Raw genomic sequence first — 21,716 nt, forward strand, 5'->3', positions numbered from 1 at the left:
TTTCCTCTTGGGTTGTTACTCCTTTCATGGTTGCGGTTAAATCGATAACCAAGACCACGACCAAAACCACGATTGTGACCACGGCCACGACCACGCCCACGATAGGAATAATTTCCTTTTTCCAGATTTTTTATATCCGTTGCATTTACCTCAGGAAATGCTTTGGTTCCCGTGGGTCAGGCATTGTGGTTTTTAATGAGGAGTTCATTATTTCTCTCCGCTATTATAAGTGCCACAGCGAGTTCAGAGAACCTCGTATACCCACAATTTCTATATTGTTCTTGTAGAACATAATGATTTTTGTGGAACGTTTGGTAAGTTTTCTCGAGCATTTCTGCTTCCGAGACAGGCTTACCGCAATAATCTAATTGCGCCGCTATTCTCAATATAGCGGAATTGTACGTTTCCACTTTTTCAAAATCTTGAAATCGTAGATTTTTCCACTCATCGAGTGCATGGGGGAGAGTAATTTTCTTTTGGTTATCAAACCTCTCCTTCAGAGCTTTTCAAAGATCTAAGGGATCTTTGGTTCTCGCATAATCATGCGTAAGATTTTCATCTAGATGCCTTCTCAGAAATATCACGGCCTTAGCCTTTTCATGAGAGGTTGATATATTGCCGTCTTTTATTGTTCCGAGTATTTCCTCGGAATCTAGATGAAGCTCCATATTTGTAACCCATGCCGTATAGTTTGTCCCAGTTACTTCCAATGCCGGAAACTGAAGTTTCTCGATTTTTGCCATTTACATTTCTAAAACACATAAATAAAAATTATTAGAATATTATTAATATTAAAAGGAACCGTTTACATTAATCATGCAAGCAATTACAAGGAGAAGCGATGTAAAGAAAATTAAACTGATATTCATCTTAAATTCACGCAGAGTAAATTCTCCAACGAATAAACCATAAATAGAAACACAAATAAAAATGGCACATAAAAACAAAAGTGCGCGAATCATCTTTCTTGAAATGAAAAATCAGAGGAGAGCGATTTGAAATTTTTGAGAGAAGATGAAATGTTTTGGATGATGAAATGGAGTGAAAATGAGTTGTATTTATAGATGAAAATTATTGTTCATGACCGTTGGAGAAATGGGAAATTTTTGAAAAATTTTCTTTGTGACTGTTGGGGTTAAATCGAGTGCACCAAAAATTAGTCTGAAAATATCGTATTAAACGGTCAATCAAATCTATAAAATTTCATAAAAGTGAAAAATTATGACAATGAAATATTTATATTATATGACAACAAATCATGCGACGGCTCAACCGATCAATGCAGAATAATAAATAAATTATATGGCGGCTCGGCCGACCAATTAATAATAAACAGAATATAAGGCGGCTCGGCCGACCAATAAATAATAAACAGGATATAAGGCGGCTCGGCCGACCAATAAATAATAAACAGGATATAAGGCAGCTCGGCCGACCAATAAATAAATTAAATTACTAGTAAATAATATAAGAGGTATTCCGACCATTATAACATGATATAAATAATAGAAGAGGCGGTATACCGACCATTATAACAGGGTATAAATGATACAAATAAATTTTTTACCGAATCGCAGAGTGATCGTGCTGATAATGTGTTATAAAAAGAACTGGTATTTTATTGTATCGCAGGAATTTAAATAAGGGCAAAATTTTATACCCGTAGAATATTTTAACACTGATAGAAAGAGTGTATTAGAGAGAAGAGAAGGTTGAGTTGTGTTCTTCTAAACGATCGAAATCGATCGTTTATATAGAGAAGAAATTCACTGTGCAAATAGTGCAGCGGACCCAACATCTTTATATTTTCAACAATTGCGGTGGTTGCTGCTTTTTTTCTTTGACTTTCGTAACAGAAACATCCATTTTATGGTATATAATAAAGGGAATTTTTATGTTTACTATTTTTTGGTATCATTATTCATGTTTACCACCACTAAAAAGACTTTTTATTAAGTGGCAAAAGATTTTTATATTTTTGTTCTCTATATATATAATAAATAATTATTTAAATAAATACAAACAATATATTTTTTTATATATTTTCGAATTATACTTTTTCAAATTCGAACTTTTTATAAAGGTTTTTATATTTTTGTTCTCTATATATATAATAAATAATTATTTAAATAAATAAAAACAATATATATATATATATTTTTTTTTATGTTTTCAAATTATACTTTTTCAAATTCGAACTTTTTTATAAAGGCTTTTTTTGAAAAAAAAATTTGAATTTTTTAATTTTAAATTTCTTTTTGAAAATCTAAAATTATTTTAAAATCTACTTTTTATATTTTTTAATATATTTATTTATATATTTATTAGAATCCTAAATTTCACATTCCAAAAATTCTACCCCATCCCTTAATTTTAAACCCTAAGTCTATATTAGTTAATCCTAGGGTTATAAATATCTTTCATCTTTCAGTAAAAGTGAGGGTAAAAGTGGTTAGTATAAACATAAAAAGTGATACTATGAATGTGGTATTTTTTTTTTAATTCCCCATATAATAATGTAATATGTTTGAAGGTTTTACAAAAGGACTTAGTTATTTACGTTACCAAAATGCATTTATCTGTGTCGATTGCCCCACTGCCGATTGCAGTTTGTATATATATATATATATATATATATACTAGGGCCGGCCCGCCCTACGGGCGGGATGAAAATTTAAAAACAATTTAAACAGTTAGAATGAATGTTTAATATAAATTTGTATCATATAAAAATATATATATTAGTTAAATATTGTATATGTTAATGTATTTGAATACTAAATAGACTATGAAGCTACCAATATTTACTTTGATTAGAGATATTTGCTTGCTTTGATTAGTGTTGAATGAACTATGTAAATTAAATTGGTTGATAAGCTGTTAGTACAAAACTATACGTCATGTCTTGGGATTTTTGTTCTTATACAATTTTTTTTTGTAAAAAAAACTCTTATACCATCTTTTTTTTGAGGTTGGGACGTTCATCGGGTTTAGTTGTACGTGGTTGTTGTTTTGATTAAGTTATTTAAAGTAGTTTTCTTTTCATGGTTATATACATGCATGTTTCCTTTTTCTTTATTTGGCCAAATATAGGAAATTATAAATATACCCTACCACTAAAAATATTTCTATGCATATATAATTTTTAAAAAAATATTATACAATGTTTATTCCGCCTTGATTAGGATAATAAGTTGAATATATCTTAGACCATAAATCATAAATATTCTCAGTCTTATACATTTTGTTTTTCGAGTTATTGTTACTTTTATTTCATTTTATACATTTCTCTTAATATTTATGTATGCATCCATAATATTTTTTAAAAAATATTTTTCATTAACTAATGTATTTATTGTAGTTATAAATATATTATAGTTTCCGTGCACTTGATTAAATTTTTTTGGCGTTGGTAGTATTTGAAGTGGTTGAGAATCTGAATGGATATTTACTTTCATAAAGTTTTTGGTGTATGTTTAACAATAAAAATTTGTAAAGACTTTTAAATCATATGAATATAATATTCAACACATTACTGTTGAATGTTTGTATACTTAAAATTCTGACGTAAGTAATTGCAAATTTGCTAAACTCATAGATTCGTTGCTATTTTATAAATTATCACAGGATGAGGTACATAGGGTAAAGATTGCTTTGATGATAATATAACGTACATATCGTAATGTGTGTTTTTTTATCTATTATGTATTAAGAAATATTTAACACATTCAATAATATTAAAGAGTAAAAAGCTCTGTTAATTGTTCATAGTATAAATCTAAAGTTAAAATTAAGTTCAACCAAATAAATAAAACTCAGAAGACGGACACGTTTCGGCCAGTCAGAGAATGACTTTCCACGTGGATAGTTTACGAGAGAGACAAATATATTTTTATATATATATATATAGATATATATCTAGACCCCCTCGCTAGTGGGCTACATGGAGATAACCCGCATGTTGCAATCTATTTTCACATCTCCTGTTGGGTTGGACGGTCCTACATATCTAGTCACGTGTATATAATTATATACATCAAGTCGCTTTGGAATAATTCAAATTTCATAGACAAATCTGAAACATCCCTTAGGGGAATTTTCATGTTTACCATTTTTTGGTATTATTATTCATGTTTATTACTATTAAAAAAAAACATTTTCAAAAATACATTTATTATTTAGTGGCAAAAGACTTTTATACTCTTGTTCTCTATATATATAATAAATAATTATTAAATATATATATTTATATATTTATGTTTTCGAATTATACTTTTTCAAATTCGAACTTATTATAAAAGCTTCTTTTGAATTTTTCTTTGAATTTTTTTTATTTCTTTTTGAAATTGTAAAATTATTTTTAAATCTATTTTTATATTTTTAAATTTATTTATTTATATATTTATTAGAATCCTAAATTTCACATCCAAAAATTCTACTCAATCCCTCCATTTTAAATCCTAAGTCTCGATTAGTTAATCCTAGGGTTATAAATGTCTTTTATCCTTCATTAAAAAAAGTTAGTGTAAAAATGGTTACTATAAACATGAAAAGTGATACTATGAATGTGGTATTTTTGGTAATTTCCCATATAATAATGTATGTTTAAAGGTTTTACAAAAGGATTTAGTTATTTATGTTACCAAAATGCATTTATGTTTTCAAAATTGCATCCAGATAAAAACTATATGATTATGCATATTTTTCAATATTATTAAATTTATTCAAAAAATATTTTCTTACAACAAGTGCATCTGTTTGTAAGAAAATATTTGTTTATGTAAATATCATCTAATACAATACTGAAAAGAGAGAAACAATCACCTTGTGTAAAGCCACAATGAAAATCCTTCAACATATTTTTGATCTTCCATCAGGTGAAATGAGAGACATTTGTGGAAACAAAACTCGCACAATCAAAATTTGTAAAAGAAAATGTAACTTGTAGGGTAACAAGAGTTTATGTGATAATCACCACACACATAAACAAAAAAGATGAAAAGATGTGAATAATTTTTTATAGATTTAGGATTTGGCCTTATGAAAGGCTTTTTACATGTCCCTTTCTAGGGAACATAGTTTAATTAAGAGTTATATAAAAAGATCAAACTGTTTTTGCAACTTTCGTTTAGTAACGAGTTTTCCTCCCAAAATTACAAAAACATTTTTTCGCCAAAACCATCAATATGAATTTTTCCGCGAAAACCACAAGATAAGTTTTATTTCTAAAATTGCTAAGATAAGTTTTCTGAAAAATTAATTTCTTTCAGGCAAAAATTGCAAAAACATATTTTCAGCTAAAAAGAAAACATTTTTTTTCGTTAAAACCATAAATTAAAGTTTTTTCGCCAAAACCACAAAAAATAAGTTTTCCAGCCAAAAAACTGCAATAATGATTTTTTCCATCAAAAATGTAAATTCTGGTTTTACTGCCAAAACTGTAAAAATCAAAACTGTAAAAATAAGTTTTCCACCAAAATCATGAAATATGATCTCTTCCAAAACTGCAAATTCAATCTATCTTTGATAATAAATAAAACAATGGAAATATTGTTTTGTAATTTAAAAGTAAAAACAAAAACTGATCTAAAATGAATATAAATTAAAAATAAAATACTTTTTAGTTTTCTGTTTGTTTAAAATAAAAATATGATAAAGACTATTATTCATTAAATAATATAATTCATAAATTTTAATTCACAAAATTTCATTAAAATATCCAGCTTTGAATTGATCATTTTTATGTTTATCGAACAAAAGCTACAAAAGTACAAACCTTTTTCAATAAAAAAACCATGCAGTTGTATGATTTACACGATTTAAAAGGTTGAATACAAATTGCTCTTGGTGTCAGTTATAGGCTTTGAGCTAGTATATAGGCCTATCATAATTTAGCCCATGGTGTTATTGACCACTACTGTATAAGGGAGAAAAAAAGCTGGTGCTTGTACGTGGCTTGTTTAAGGCCTCTGTTGATAATCTTTCTCTCCATCACAAAGGAAAGAACAATGAGCCCGCCAAATCCACACACAGAGAGACTGACTCATGATCCTCTCTCTGTCTCCTCCTATGGCCGCTACCTTCTGCAGTTGGACCCTTCAGCCACCGTTTCTCTCTAACTTTAGACGCCCAACTGTCAGATCTCGCTTCATACGGGCGTCTTCTTCTTCTTCAACCTCTTCCAATGGCAATCTTCCCACCAAGAAATCTTTCCCCGGTTCACTCTCTCTCTCTCTCTCTATATATATATATATATATATATCTCTTTTTCGTTATTTTCTTCTGCTTAATTCACAAAAATAAAGGTGAATTTGAAACACAAATGAACTGGAATAATGACAAGTGGCTTATGTGTTCCCATTATTGTAATAATCTCTTATAAGCTGCAACTTCGTTTCTTGCAGTGCGAGTAAAAAAGCAAAACCTGAACTAGTTGTCTTATTGAACAGTTAGCAAGTTTATGTCTTTCTATGTCTTCCCGAGTTAATCTGTTATGTATTTGTACTTCTTTTCTTTTTTTGTCATTCGCTATATGCTTTATATACGCTTAAAAATGATAAACATAGTATTAACAATTTTACTGTATGGTTGTGTGTATTTTTAAGGAGAGCATGAAGCAGATGTTGTGGTAATTGGAAGTGGCATAGGAGGATTATGTTGTGGTGCATTGTTAGCGAGATACAATCAAGATGTGCTCGTCCTCGAGAGTCATGACCTTCCCGGTGGCGCTGCTCACTCCTTTGAGATCAAAGGTTACAAATTCGACTCAGGACCGTCTCTGTTCTCTGGCTTACAATCGCGAGGCCCTCAAGCAAACCCACTTGCTCAAGTAAAAACATTTTTCTCTTTTGTTTTTGTTTGTGGAGTTTGTTCTTATTCATTGTGGGTTGGTTTCAGGTTCTAGATGCTTTAGGTGAATCACTTCCATGCGCCAAATATGATTCTTGGATGGTTTACTTACCAGAAGGAAATTTCTTGTCACGCATAGGCCCTACTGATTTCTTCAAGGTAAACAAATGTTTATATGAGATGATATGATACTGTATCTCTGATGTTGTTGTTATTTTTACTTCAGGATCTAGAGAAATATGCAGGACCTAACGCAGTCCAAGAGTGGGAGAAGCTTCTTGTGGGTGCTTATTTGTCAAATATGAATTTGACATTTACTTTCATCTGCTAATAATCACATTGATATGAAACCTGCAGGGAGCAATACTCCCTCTGTCTTCTGCTGCTATGGCATTACCACCATTGTCTATTCGCGGTGATCTTGGTGTTCTCTCCACAGCTGCTGCTAGGTAGTACTAGTGGTGTATCACAATAGAATCATTTTTTAGTGTTTTCTTAATATGTTTGTTTGTTTCTTGCTAGATATGCTCCTTCCCTCTTGAAATCTTTCATCAAAATGGGTCCTCAAGGGGCCTTAGGAGCCACAAAGCTTCTCCGTCCATTCTTGGAGATCGTTGATTCCTTGGGGTTGAAGGACCCTTTTATACGAAACTGGATTGATCTTCTTGCTTTCCTTCTCGCTGGAGTCAAATCTGATGGCATTCTTTCAGCAGAAATGGTAACAAGAATGTCAATTTTTCTTTGGTGGACAAGATAAGGTTCTAATTATTACTTCTGTGTGCAGATCTACATGTTTGCGGAGTGGTACAAACCAGGCTGCACACTGGAGTATCCTATTGATGGCAGTGGAGCAGTGGTTGAAGCGCTTGTCCGTGGCTTGGAGAAGTTTGGTGGACGTTTGTCTCTCAAAAGCCATGTTGAAAACATTGTCATTGAGAATGGTAAAGCCGTTGGAGTCAAGCTAAGAAACGGTCAAGTATGAAGAGTTTCATGAATTTTACTTTAACAAATTCAATTTTTCTTTCATCATTTTACTCAGTTTATTATGTAAAATGATCACAGTTTGTTCGAGCTAGAAAGGCTGTAGTAAGCAACGCATCGATGTGGGACACGTTAAAGCTTTTACCTCCAGGAGCTCTCCCAGATTCATACGTTTCAGGTGTGAACACAACGCCTCAATGTGAATCATTCATGCATCTTCACTTGGGATTCGATGCAAAGGTAAGAAACGTTTCATCTTGGTGTGTTTGGTCCTTTTCTTGTTTTTTTTTTCCTGAGTTTTTTTTTTCTTAATGGAACAGGAACAAGGAATAGCAGATGACCTTGAGATTCATCATATTGTTGTGAATGATTGGGACCGTGGTGTGGATGCTGACCAGAATGTGGTTCTGATATCAGTCCCTAGCGTTCTTAGCCCGAACCTTGCACCACCGGGGAAACATGTTCTGCACGCTTACGTGCCTGGAACCGAACCTTTTAGTCTCTGGGAAGGTCTTGACAGGAAAAGTGCCGAGTATAAGGATCTCAAATCACAACGGTCGGAGGTAACACATTCATTTTTGTTCTTTGAAACTTGTGTGCAAGTCTGTAAACCGAAACCATACCAAACGTTATAAGCATTTCCAACCTCGTTCTATTTTTTTACTTCAAAATGAAGTTTATAATAAAAAAAAACTCCAATATTAATAGAGTAAAAATTGGAGTAAAAATGAGTTTACTCAATTTTGTTAGTTACTTTATTTTTCACTTCAAAATAAACTAAGGTTAGAGTAAAATTAACTTCATTATAGAATTACTCCATTTTGAAGAAAAAATATAATAATACATCGGGGATGCTCTTAGAGCAAACGATAACAGTATAAAATATAGTGTAGCCAAACTTGAGAAAAGCCAAATCAACATTAGTGTTAATCAATACGTGATGGTGCGGTTGGTGATCAGGTGATGTGGAAAGCGGTGGAGCGAGCGTTAGGGCCAGGGTTTAAGAGGGAGAAGTGCGAGGTGAGTTTGGTGGGAACGCCATTGACGCATCAGAGATTTCTGAGGAGGAACAGAGGAACATATGGGCCTGCTATAGAGGCAGGGAAAGGTACGTTTCCTGGCCATTCTACTCCCATTCCGCAGCTTATGTGTTGTGGTGACTCGACCTTTCCTGGGATTGGTGTCCCTGCCGTGGCTGCTAGTGGTGCCATTGTGGCCAATTCGCTTGTCACAGTTTCTAAGCATTCAGAGCTTCTTGATGCTATAGGCTTGTAGATATATGTGCTATAACTATTTTGTATGTATGCTTTTTCTATTCACTTACTTTTCTTGGTTTTACTTTTACATCATACTTCAATACAGAAAATTTTACTTTAGCCCACAATTTAAAAAGTATTAGAACAATATTTCAAAAATTAATACTATCTAATTAATACGTAGCAGATAAGGTCTAAACCAGAAACATATAACCCAGCTCTTCTTTTACCACCCAAGAATCAAATACATTCAGTTAGTACTTTACCACAAGTCTTGTCACTAGTCCATAGTGTTGCAAGTACCTTAACTTCATTGCTACTAACACAAAAAAAAAAACAAATATTCTCACTATAATTGCGAGGTTGTAAACCAATTCTACTCCACAAACAATTGAATTGGGGAAGCTTAATCTATTTGAGCATGTCCAATACTAATTGCTGTAAGAAACAGTGTTGGAAACAATAAACTGTTTCTAGGACTTCTCCCTCATTTTGGCTCTAGCAAACACAACTCCAGCCACAAGACCTGTAGACCAAACAAGCCTCTCTCAGGTTAATCCACATCACGAGAGATATTAGTCAGACGAACAGAGGGACTGCTTACCAAAGAGTATGCTTGCTGAGTTCTGCAAACTGGTCGGTACATGGAAAAGAACGATCCCAGCAATAGACAAAGGTATCTTGTTTAGTGATCCCACCAAGCTGTGAAATTACATAAAACACAAGATGAAAAGCAAGTACAGAGTTTGAAAATGCATTTTAGTGTCTACTATCTTACCTGTATGTTGTCGCTCCGGTTTGATGAAGAAACCACATTGAAGTGAAGCTAATAGCAAGACCTAGAAGTCCACTGAGTGTCATGACAATCCAGAAACTTGGCAATCGAAGAAGTGGCCTGCACATAACATTATACGCCAATCAACTTTGGTTTCTATTTGACAGGAAAAGATGTCAGGAAGTGAACTCACGTGTTGTAAAGATAATCAATCTCGTTGAAAGCAAAGGAGAGAATAAGGCCAAGCGGTAATGAAAGCGTGTTATTAAGCAAGACCATGGAGAACTCGTTCAAGTTTCCAGATTGAGTAACTTGCTTGGCCGTATCCATTGTCTTTCTCAGTGTCAGCTGAAAAGAAAATTAAACATAATATGAGAAAATAACATATAGTATTGCATCTCATGAGCATCTTCAAAATGAGGTTCATGGTTTAGGCTTTACACAAAAAAAAAACATGTTTAATGGGCTCTGCTTTTCATATTTGTTTGTTTATGGTTTCAAATAATTCTAGTAGGTGTTGTTATAAGAGCATGCACAAAACCAAATGTTTACTTACAGAGTAAGATGCAGTTAAGAAGCAATTAGCAATTTGCCAGGCATAGCCAACAGCATTGAAAGATAGATCTGTTATCCCTCCAGATACTGCAGAAATGATCTGCATCAAAGAAGGGAAGAATCTACCATTAGGACTAAATCAAACAAATGATTATCATTATAACAATGATGCTTGTTTGGAACACTATAAAAAAATGGACAAGCGTACCATTAAGAAGAGAGCAAGCCACACTTTGTTGTCATGATGCTTGTTGAAAAGATACATCTCCCCAACTGCTGTTATTACATTAGTGACATTCTTCAGGACCGTGACCATTGCTACGTTGATGTATTTCAAACTGTCAAAAGCAAAAGTATAAACGAAACAATCAAATTAAATCAAATCCACACTTCATATGTTGTTTAAACATGACATGATTTAAACATATTCCTACCTAAACATGCTTGTGATAAGCATCCCAACAAATATCACGTTCACGGGGAACCAGACCTTAATCAATCTCAAGGTCAACGGTTCAGTTGTTATCAGACCCATTAAGCTCAAAGCCATAACAATAATCACTGAGACAAAGTTCTGCAACATCACAGAGACACGTAAGATTATTAAAAAGTTAACCAATACAGAGTCTGCTAAGGAAATTGCATGAACAATACATACCTGGTATAACATTAAGAAGATCCCAGCATTGAAGTTGTAGCTGGAAAGAACAAACTTGTTAACTAGTATCATGCTGCATGATGAAACGCAGTAAGCTAAACCGGATAACAAAGCCTGATTAGGTATCTTTCTCAGCGTTGGCTTATCTCGTGTCTTCCCATCTTCCAAGTCCACTCCATCGTGTTCGTAAGATTTCATTGCCAATGAGGAGGACCTACCAGATCAATACAGAATCAATATTAGACATCCATTTAATAAAGGTGGCACCTTTGAAAGATATCGAAAATGAAAACAGTAACTCATTTTTTTTCTGAATCTCTTTTCCATCCCTAATCATGAAAAAGAAAGTAAAGGAGTATTGAGAGTGAACCTGATCACTTCTCTCCTAAATGCTTGTATTAAGAACTCCGTTCACATGAAATTTGGTGTGCCAGTCTCCAGTGGGATATGAAACTACTCTACTAATGAACTCAAGTGCCCCAAATGGTCAAGTCCTTCAGAGAAGATGTTAAGTGTCAGTTTCAGATAAAAAAGGATATACCGAAGGCAAAGTAAGTAGATAGAGATATCCGTTTAAAGCTTCTACGTTCTTTAAAAATATCAAGCAAGCACAGAGTATTGAGCAAGTTAACACGCCAATTAGATCGTAAGAAAATTGGCCAAGTATGGTAAGAGAAAGAACACACAAACCAACATACTATAATTAGATTCAAGCAAGTCAACGTTTTTAAGACTTGGGATAAGCTACAAAGTCCAAATTAGCTTTCAAACCTCATTAGATTGTTAAAAAAAAATAGCAAAATAAAGAAAGTACCTTTGAAGACACGAACATGGAGATTCACCTTCGGATTCTCAGCAGGGAGATGGAAGAGAGATTAAAACCCAGATCAGACAGTCTTCGTCTTTTAAGAGTCTCGATCTGGTCTTTCCGTCAAACCGAAGTCGATGCTAACCTGCGCAAACTCTTCAAAATCACATGTTCAGACTTATGAATGCAATTATCCAAAAAATAAAAAATTGCAAAATAAAAACTCACGATTTCGTTTGTATTGTCTTCTTCTTTCTTCTTTCTTCTTTCTTGCAGTTACATTTCAAAAGGATGGAGACAGACAAAATGGGATTTTATAAAATCACATCCAGTGACAATGTTTTATTACCAAACTTATATATCGGTCCTACATTTTAGAAAAAGACTTTTTTTTCTATTTATTTTCTTGTGCGTTTTTCAATTTAATTTTCCTTTCGTTTTTATTTAAGTTTCATTCTTTGCTAAAATGTTTACTTTCTTTGTTATTCATACTGGTTGTGTTGTGGCTGGTTTAATTTGACCAATTAAAACTGGGAGTAAAATTGCAATCTCTAAATTTCCTCTCATGTTCCAATAATTGAATAGATCTTTAATTAAAACAAAATACATACGACTTCAGTGGGAATAAACCACATTATTCAATATTGTTGTCTACTTTTTATATTACGCATTTTGTGGCCCAACTCTCACTAACCCATTTGCCTCTATTGTTATATCTTATAACACTCACCTCACATACCACCACTACCGGCCACAATCCACTACTTTGGATAATCAAACAAGTAACAAAAGGGGATATGAGTCTCAGTTAGGCCATCACATATGATAGGAAAATCGTCCATTTAGAGAACTTTATGTAGTCACGTCATCATCTCCTTAAACCTACGCGGCTCTGTCTTTTAAGCTTCATTTCATCTGAAAATAGAAGCAACTATTGTCTTCTCCGATTCTCATCCTCAACGCCCACGCCCTCCACAGCTACTACTCATAATATCTCATTAATTACTTCATCAGTCGACCCTATTTTCTCCAAGCTCAAAAGTTTATAAATCCCCCACTTTCACCTACTTCAGCATATTCACCAGTAAATGCTCAGTTCTTCAACGATCTATGTCTTGCATTGGGAGAGTCCGAGCTCCGATTCGTCTTAATGCATTTCTGGGATGACGAAACAGCACTGGCCGATGATCCGTTTTTGGAACTCGAAAAACATCAAGAAGCATGGTGAATTCATGGGAAATCACTCTAATTTTCCTTGATGAGAAGGTATTGTATCCACAAGCATCTTATATTCGATCTTAATTTTGTTTTTTAAAAGGCCGATGATCTAACTCTTCTAGCTTTGAACGCAGAATTAGTCATCCGAGCGTTCGCTAATCTTGAATCGGCAGCAGAGTTTGAAGAGGTTGGTAGATTTATTTGCATCATCTCACCCGGTTGGCCTCAGAAGATTAATCAAATCCTTTTTTGGTTATATACGAGTTAAGTTTATGTTACATTGGCTTCAAAGATCTGATTTCTGATTCCATTTTTATTAGAAAACGTTACATATGCATCTTTGAATTAGTATTTTTGTAACATTTTCCTCGGTCCATTGTATTTCAGTCAAATGTTCCTCACTACAACTGATTAGAGTTTGGAGAATCAGTTGAAAGACATGGTGAAGCGTGGAAAGAATCTGAGAGTGAAGGTAAATTTTTCTTCAAGAGCTTTTGCTGAGGGTTTTAATCGAATCACTTCAACTTTTTTATCTCTTGGGTTTCAATCGAATCACACTCATTGATCTATGATTCATTAGGAAGCTGATTGAGGATATAGATGAGTACGACGGTGACGACCCTCTCTTCCCATGGATAAAGTGAGTTCATTTTTTATCTATTCTTGATTATAAAAAGTCTTCTTGATCCTGAGATTTGAGGTTTCTCTCCAGGTGTGTTAAATGGGTGCAGGAGGCGTTTCCTCTGGGTGGAGAGTGCTCGCGTCTGTTGGTGATATACGAGCAGTGCGTGAGAAAGTTCTGGCACTCGGACCGGTACAAGGATGATCTTCGTTACCTCAAAGTCTGGTTGGAATATGTAATGTTTCTTTCTCTTTTTTTTAGCTCTTCCTTGAATGATCTTCTTTTGTATTGGAAGTGTAGTTTACTAAAGGGAAGTGGTTTATCCTTTTGAAGGCGGAGCATTGCGCTGATGCGTAAGTGATTTATAAGTTTTTGGAGGTTAATGATATTGGGAGGACGCATGGTTTGTACTATAGAGATTATGGGTTGCACATGGAGTTTAAGGGTAAGGTGAAGACTGCTAATGAGATCTTCAATCTCGGAATCTCTAGGTGAGTTTTCTTCGTTTTGGGTCCTTGGCTTTTGTCACGTGATTTGATTAATAAAGTGTGAAACTCTGTGCAGGAATGCAAAGCCTGTGGAGAAGTTGAATGATGCTTACAAGAAGTTTATGGTGAGAACTATGAGAAGGACCAAAACAGTTGATGATGTAAGAAGTTTCTTCTGTATGTTTATCTATGCTTAAGTTTTTTTTTCCACATGATGAGTTAATGTTTTTTTACCGACTAGCAGGAGCTAAAGGAGAATGACTTACCGTCAATAAGCTTTGGGACTGTATTGTCTAGGGGAGATAATAATAGTGAGACACAGTAATTAATTACTTTGGAAGTTTTATTAATATATTCTGTTAAGTTCTCTTACATGACAATGTGTTGTATAGATACAGGAAGGCAAGCTTTAGGACCACAAGCAAAGAGAACAAAGCTGAATCAGTAAGCAGTTTCATCATTATGTATTTCTTGCTTTAAACATATATATAAACTTCATCAAAACTCTAAATTATTGAGCAACTCTCTCTCTGTAATTTTTGTAGCTCATCCAAGGTACCTTTGGCTGTGTACAAGGATACTACAACGAGGGATCAAACAGAGTCGGACAAGTTAAAACCAGAGTTTGGTTCTTGGCTTATGCTTGGAGGCAGAGCAGAGAGGAACAAAGATAACAATGCCTTACCTGGAAAATGGGTAGCATTCAAGGTCTTGCTTCTGCTCCAACTGCGAAAACTAAACTAAACTTATCTCTGTAAACTGTTCACTTACCTGCATATATGTATTTTCACAGGTTCCTAAGAAACCCATTGTGAGAACTGCTGCTTCCTCTTTTGAGGCTTTTTTCGACGAAGAAGAATGTACAGAGTAAGTTACTCAATTTGTTTCTGTTTCCATAACAAGACATAGATGTTTTGTTATTAACTTTTGATTATGAAACAACAGTGAGGGAGTAGAGAAAAGGAAGAAGATTGAAACCATCTCACCATCATCATCAAACGTTTTGCCACTTACTGATGGCCGTGAGATAAAGAAGTAAGCATAAAACTCCTTCTTGATTCACCCAAACAATTATCACATGACTTGAGTATCTAACAATGTTTCCTTTATAAAAACTGTAGAGAAACAGAGCTGCTGCGACAGAACCCTTTAAGACACTTCCCTCGCAACAGCTTCCTACGATGATTTATGAAAATAATCATCATAGACAACAATGTTCTGAAATTTGAGATTTGACATTTGAGCTTTTATCTATAAAGCTCCTTATGTATTCTGCATGTTTGGGTTTGTGTTTTTTTATGTACTGAGATTTATTATGTACCATAAAGTCCATAATGAATGAGTTTTTCATGTTTCTTGAAACTTATGTGTTCTGTAATTTATTCCAGTTACTTTATAACCATGTGTACACTGACTGGTTGGTTCATAAATTCACAATATTTTGTATATTTTGGAGCTCGTGACTTTTGGGGCCGAGATGAAACCTTGGTTCATAAATTCATAAATTCAAAATATTCTGGGATGAGAATGTATTGTATCCACAAATGTAAATTGGAACGAGACATAGTAGATTAGAATGGCCCATGCGCAAGGATGATACAAACTATTTGAAAAATGGTTCAAAAATAGACCAATTCTCGATTTAAAAAAAATCAAAAAATCAAAACATGCAAATGGTGAAAAAATATAACCAAATATACAAAAAAAATTAAAAAAAATTACGGTACAGCGGGTAAAACAGAAGACCAAAAAATATATGACAAGTTCAGAAAAACTTGCAAACATCTAATCGTAAAATCGGGATATGCCCTCTGAACACTACAACAATAGAAACTCATAAACTCACCACATAGTAACCACTTATAGCCACAATTATACCCACATCTACTGCGTAGTTTAAACAAATACCCCATCAACTGCAGCAAATCCTTCGCAACACACGGTCACGAAAATAATCAAACTCAACAACCCCACATAGGAATTGGGTTTGTCCTCCTAAGATTTTATCTAAATTTTTTGTCACATTAAGATTTTAATTATTGTTAATAGCATTATACCTTTAAATTAATCTAAATTAAATCAAATTTAAATATATAATATTTGTTATTTAATTTAATTTAATACATTTTTAATATTAAAAATAGGACAAATACTAATTTCCTTCAACCCTAGAAAAATCCCCAATTCTTTTCTTCATCGTCATCGAACTTTTTCTCTTCTTCCATGGTAAAATCACTCTTCTCTATCTTCTAGCTTTTTCTCTCTCTTCTTCCACCTCTTTCATCTCTATTTACAATTAAAGAACACAAGTATACAACTGGGTAAAAGCTTTTTGATCGGTTAAGCTCATCTCCTATGCTGCTCCACTCAGTGTTCAAATGGGCCGAGATGAAACCTTGGTTTACACATCTCCATTACTATTCGATTCAGTTATCAATGCCATGTGTAAAGCTCGTGACTTTGAGAGTCAGTGATGATGGTGTGCTTAGTTTTTGCTTTTTATGGTGTGCTTAGTTTTTTTAAGCTTTTGTATCGTATATATAAGTTGATGGGTTTTGGTAACTTATTAGTGTCTTTGTATCATTTTGTTAGAACCAAAACCTTCATAATACTCATATTAGTGAGTTTGTTTGTTATTGGGTACGCTTGTGAAGCTTAAGTAAGAAATTCCTTCTTGCGTATTACTAGATGTTCCTATTTTCATATAGTTTGCACACATATTTTGTATTGGTTCTGTCATTATTTAATTTTTGTGGCCTGGTTATAGGTGTGCGTCATGCAGAACAATTGTCTCTTGCTAGGAAGGTGGTCAGAGATTTGATAACTGTAAATTTGAATTTTTCGTGAATTAGAGAAGACAGCTGGTTATTTGATAACGATGAGATAAATGTATTTTGTTGAGCCATCAATAAAACACTACTCTTAACGTGTTGGGTGAAGCAGAGCTATTGGAGGAAGCCGAAGCAATGATAAAGAACATAACAGTGGAAGAAGCCACTATTATATGGAGCTCTCTTTTTTCCTAATTGCAGGAAAAAGGGTAACATTGAGATGGCTGAAAGAGTAGTAAAGTGTTTGCTGAAGCTGGATCCAGATGTGCACATATCTAATGCTTGCTATTTATGTGTTTTCCGAAGAGGCAGTTGAACAGAGGGTTTTCATGAAAGAAACACAAGTGAAGAAGGAAGTACGTGCAGTTCGATGGAGGTAGATTACAAAGTTCACGAGTTTGTTATTCTTTTTGCCAGAAAAGACACAATAGATTCTCAGAACATCAACAACAAATTCAGTGTCAAGTATTATCTGAATCTTTTCCTGGTGGACGAAGAGGATCGTTGTTACATCAAGCAGCAAGAAATGATGTTGTACAGGCTCAGGGAGGAGACATTTTGATGTTTACAGAAAGAAAAAAACAAATAAGAAATTTTCAGAACTTTGTAAAGCGTTTTTCTTAAGATTTATTTTTTCATGTATGCAATTGGTTGGAGACTAGGAGTCATGAAAGTTAAACAGTGTAAGTTTGTTCAATAATTTAGAATTATAGAATTTTGCTTAAGTTATCAACAATTACTTTTGTTTTGTACGTTTTTTTACTATTGCAAGTAAAAGCTACATATGATGATTAATTTCGGTTATTTTATCCAACTTAATACTTATGGTTCACTCTCTACGTACACAAACGCTGATTTTTTATTCCAAGGTAAAATAGATAATAATATGATATTTCATATGATGAACCATGGAAATTATATGAGTAATATTGAGGTATTTACATAGTAACGCTGTGAACCCCCTCTTATCAGCCCCAAGACTAAAATATTATAAGGGGTGTCAAAATGGGTCATGACCCATGGGTTGACCCAACCCAAATTGACTCATTAACCCAAATGAACTGTTTATTTTTGATCCAATGGGTTAGTGTGTTAACAAGTTAATGGATTAATGGGTTAATGGGTAAACAAGTTAATGGGTTAACAAGTTAAATAGGTCTATTGGGTTGGGTCAAATCTGACCTATTTAGTTTTTAATTAAGAAAACCTATTTTAATGAAAACAGAAAACTTGTGTTACAAAAAAAAAAAAAAAAAATGAAAACAAAAGACGTCATCGTCTCTTCCAGACCCACGATTTCAATTTCAGTAAAGATCTGATTGTGTTCAATCCTTTGTTCGGTGATTAGGCTGTTGGGTTGTTCGATCTCGATTCAACTCTGAAGCTCTGAAGCTACAGCGTCAATTTCTAAAGGTTTGCAGTGGCATCACCTTTGCTCTTGATTCAATTCAATAGATCCGTTCTCCAATCTCTGATTGGTTTTTTTTTTGGGTTTCTGATATACCAGAGCAGCGGCATCACCCACAAAGGATCATCGACCAGAGCAGCAGCTAAACCTCCATAAGCAGTGTCATATCCATCACATTCCGGATCTTATCAGAGCCAACAGCTGGTAACAGCTTCTTATAATGCTTAGCCCTCGTTTTCCATTTGCTATTGTCGCGTTTAAACATCAGAGATCCTTTCAGGAGTTGAGTGCAATCTCTCTGGCCACTTGGGAGGGTACGCATCAGGGTCCGAGCTCGCTAAGGCTTTCTTCGATCATAGAGACAGTGCTGAGTTGCTTGGCCCTTGTTTTGTTCTGAGTTGCTTGGCCCTTGTTTTGTTCTCTTCTTATCAGGTTAGCTTTCTTGGTCCTAAAGATGCTTTCTTGTTGATGCTAAAATTTGCTTTCTTGTTTATGTTTGTGTTACTATTTTTTTTCTCAGGGGGCATAACAATTCAAGTACATTATATTTTGGTGCAAGTCTTAAGTAGAAGAACATCATCACTATTATATAGTTTGAGCTTCTGTTGGGTCTTTGAAGCTCTGAAGCTTTTCATCATCATCTCCTCGCTTCCTCCTCGTTTCCGGGAATCTTCTCGTGACTTTGTTTCTTTGAAGGTGAAGGCATTTACTCTTCTCTTGACTCTGTTACTTGAAGGCTATTCTCCTCGCTTCCTCCACCTTTTGATCAAATCGATCATTTGTTTTGTTCCTTTTGTAGTCATCCAGACAATGATTTCTAACATGAGGGAGAAGTTTGATAAATACTGTGGATTCACCATTTTTTTTAGCTGCCCCGAGGTCCTCGTTAGAGAGAGAGTTTAGGTTTATAGGATTGGGACTGCCTCACTGTTGTTCTGAGTGCTGTAGATGTAGATGAGAGCCATGCAATGGTTGTGAATTGATACTGTGGGAAGCTTGATGTGTAATTGAGATTTAGTAGTATGGTTTTGGCTAATGTTGAAACTTGTAGAGAAATGGTCATCTCAATAGAAGAATCTGAAAGGTTTTATAGTTCAGTGTAGTTAGTTGTTCTTGTTATACAATCTAACGATCGAAGTTTCTTTATCTTCAGGAGCCTCTTTGTTGTTTCTTGAAGAAAGACAGTGCACCCAGAAGCTGAGTATATGCCTTGTAAGTTTTGAAACTTGTTTGATTTAAACTACTTTTCCGTTAGTATATGCTGCATCTTTTGTTGATCCCTAATGTTTCTTGTGCGCAGGAGTCTTGATCATCACAAGTTAAAGGGACCTTATATAAATTTTATTGCTGATTAGAGTATCCCTCTCCTGCATAACGTTTCTGTATTCCCTTGCTATCGCAGAGTGCTTCATAACAATGCTTTATATGACTCAATACCTTTGTTTTTCAAAACTGAAGCTTGATATTGATGAATAATGAAACCTTTTTATCGTTATAAGCTTTGGATTCATCATTTTTTTTCTCATGTTTAAGTGTTTATGTTTTGATCACAGCGAGTGTTAACGTTGCTTCTTTGTTTCTTAAAATTTATTATAAAGATGTTGGGTTGATGGGTCAACCATTAACCCATCTGTCCCATTTAATTTAATGGGTCATGGGTCAATCCATGGGTTGGGTTGACCCATTTGATCCATTTTGACATCCCTAATTATAACCATAATTTCCATTAGTGAGCGAAGGCAATCATTGAATATCAACTAAAATTCATAAGTTGTTAATCTTTTTTAAGAAAATCAACTTAAGAAAATCAACTACATTCTTTGGATTTTCTTAGGAAAAACATACAGACAGCTATTAGAGAATATTATTATATTTTTAATATTTTGTTTTGTTGCATGAAAACAAAGTATTTGACATAAATTCAAGATTTTTTAAATATACATCACTTTTAGATTTCAATTGTTCGTCATTTCACCACTGCCTTAAGAACGAATTCATATACATTTTCTTATCACCAAATAATAAATAATAAATATTAAAATTTTAAAATATACATTGGTTAATTTTAACGTCCAAATAATAAATGATCAATATCATTGGTTAATTTTAACGTAAAAACAATGTTTGAATTATATGTTAATCTAACCATATATTTATAAAATTCAAATATATGAGATAAAAGAATAATTGAATTTCAACTAAAGTTTAATTTATTTTCTTATTCAGTTTGTTTGCCAAGTTATATGTATTTTGACAATGAAAGAAAAAAATTTGAACTTTAATAATTTAAAATCTTAGTCACCAAAACCAATACAAAATAGCAAAATTTTCTAATAATTTATATAGCATTTTCAGTCTAAGTGTAAAATATGTAGTCAAATACATATTCTATAATAAACTAATTATATTCTATAATAAACTAATTAAATTAAAATAAAGGAAAGAAATCCGGGCGTAGCCCGGAAAAGTCTCTAGTTATTTTAAAAGCTCATTATTATTATGATCTCTTGTTATTATCTAACTTTGACTATTAGTTATTAACCATACCCAAGATTAATACATATGTTTATTGTCTGTTTTATATGTTTTCATGTGATTTGAAACGTTTATTCTCTTACTTTTCAAGAAAATATCTTAAGAATGAAATGGATGTATCACAATGATCCCACTTAAGCCAAAACACTAATGAGAAAGTCACCATTAACTATAGGAAACACGGTGGAAGCCCTTAGTTCAGCGATTTGACTAAGGGTTCATTAATACTTATACGCCCAGAAGTCTGGGGTTCAAAGTTCAGAAAACGCAAATTATGTATATTATGGTGAACCTACCAACCAATAGTGTTTGAGTATTTGATATTTGATATCTTTTAAAAAAGTAAATAAAATTGAATATCCAAATTAGATTATATTTTTAAAATAAAATAATAAAAATACATAAAAATAGTTACAAAAAAATAAATTAATTAATATTGTTAAATCTTCAGCAAAATACTAAACCCTATACCCTAAATCCTAAACCCTAAACCCTAAACGTTAAACCTTAAACTTTGGATAAACTCTAAACCGTTGGAAAATCTTAAACCCTAAATCATACATTAAAAACTAAATTTTACTAACACTAAACCCTAAATCCTAATCACTAAATCCTAAACCCTTGGGTAAACCCTAAACCCTTGGGTAAACCCTAAACCCTTGGGTAAACTCTGAACCCTTGGATAAATCATAAACTCTAGGGTTTAATTTTAAATATTTTTGATTTAGAGTT

The 21,716-nt window shown here is 33.4% G+C and overlaps 2 protein-coding genes, 1 long non-coding RNA gene, 1 other non-coding gene and 1 pseudogene across 6 annotated transcripts; 4 read left to right on the forward strand and 1 right to left on the reverse strand.

Moving 5' to 3' along the window:
- The first annotated feature begins 5,913 nt into the window (after positions 1-5,913).
- On the forward strand, positions 5,914-9,206 carry LOC106396155 (prolycopene isomerase, chloroplastic-like). Its single transcript, XM_013836476.3, has 10 exons — positions 5,914-6,217; positions 6,606-6,829; positions 6,898-7,008; positions 7,076-7,129; positions 7,207-7,298; positions 7,372-7,567; positions 7,634-7,825; positions 7,912-8,070; positions 8,151-8,393; positions 8,791-9,206. Exons 1-10 carry the CDS (start codon positions 6,046-6,048, stop codon positions 9,103-9,105), a joined length of 1,758 nt encoding a protein of 585 aa, XP_013691930.1. The 5' UTR covers positions 5,914-6,045; the 3' UTR covers positions 9,106-9,206.
- An 84-nt stretch (positions 9,207-9,290) lies between these two features.
- Positions 9,291-12,255, reverse strand: LOC106396156 (GDP-mannose transporter GONST1). 3 transcript variants are annotated; one of them, XM_013836478.3, is made up of 11 exons: positions 12,111-12,255; positions 11,889-12,027; positions 11,445-11,568; positions 11,075-11,288; positions 10,851-10,990; positions 10,625-10,754; positions 10,418-10,516; positions 10,055-10,209; positions 9,865-9,981; positions 9,691-9,788; positions 9,291-9,612 (listed from the first exon to the last, which is right to left on the reverse strand). In XM_013836478.3, exons 4-11 carry the CDS (start codon positions 11,270-11,272, stop codon positions 9,560-9,562), a joined length of 990 nt encoding a protein of 329 aa, XP_013691932.1. In that variant the 5' UTR covers positions 11,273-11,288; positions 11,445-11,568; positions 11,889-12,027; positions 12,111-12,255; the 3' UTR covers positions 9,291-9,559. The 3 variants fall into 3 exon arrangements, with proteins under 3 accessions (XP_013691932.1, XP_048623408.1, XP_013691931.1); XM_048767451.1 differs by having other exon boundaries at positions 11,075-11,284; positions 11,444-11,568; XM_013836477.3 differs by having other exon boundaries at positions 11,889-12,038; positions 12,111-12,247.
- A 777-nt stretch (positions 12,256-13,032) lies between these two features.
- LOC106395647 lies at positions 13,033-15,525 on the forward strand (annotated as a pseudogene).
- A 210-nt stretch (positions 15,526-15,735) lies between these two features.
- On the forward strand, positions 15,736-15,839 carry LOC125593787. The gene has a single exon (XR_007329678.1). It is a non-coding gene; the product is annotated as a U6 spliceosomal RNA (small nuclear RNA).
- A 2,408-nt stretch (positions 15,840-18,247) lies between these two features.
- LOC125592386 lies at positions 18,248-19,944 on the forward strand. The gene is made up of 6 exons (XR_007328327.1): positions 18,248-18,454; positions 18,549-18,653; positions 18,730-18,881; positions 18,970-19,145; positions 19,603-19,661; positions 19,750-19,944. It is a non-coding gene; the product is annotated as an uncharacterized LOC125592386 (long non-coding RNA).
- Positions 19,945-21,716: the final 1,772 nt, after the last annotated feature.

The sequence above is a fragment of the Brassica napus genome, chromosome C9 (genome assembly GCF_020379485.1).
Source record: "Brassica napus cultivar Da-Ae chromosome C9, Da-Ae, whole genome shotgun sequence".
In the NCBI taxonomy this organism is placed as follows: Eukaryota; Viridiplantae; Streptophyta; class Magnoliopsida; order Brassicales; family Brassicaceae; genus Brassica; species Brassica napus.

Excerpts from the sequence above, each read along its gene's own strand:
- LOC106396155 (XM_013836476.3), top strand. The coding sequence starts at position 6,046 with ATGATCCTCTCTCTGTCTCCTCCTATGGCCGCTACCTTCTGCAGTTGG. Across the intron at positions 6,830-6,897 it reads AAGCAAACCCACTTGCTCAA|GTTCTAGATGCTTTAGGTGA; the intron begins GTAAAAACATTT and ends GGTTGGTTTCAG. Across the intron at positions 7,130-7,206 it reads AAGAGTGGGAGAAGCTTCTT|GGAGCAATACTCCCTCTGTC; the intron begins GTGGGTGCTTAT and ends TGAAACCTGCAG.
- LOC106396156 (XM_013836478.3), bottom strand. The coding sequence starts at position 11,272 with ATGAAATCTTACGAACACGATGGAGTGGACTTGGAAGATGGGAAGACA. Across the intron at positions 9,982-10,054 it reads ATTGATTATCTTTACAACAC|GCCACTTCTTCGATTGCCAA; the intron begins GTGAGTTCACTT and ends TGTTATGTGCAG. Across the intron at positions 9,613-9,690 it reads CTCAGCAAGCATACTCTTTG|GTCTTGTGGCTGGAGTTGTG; the intron begins GTAAGCAGTCCC and ends TTTGGTCTACAG.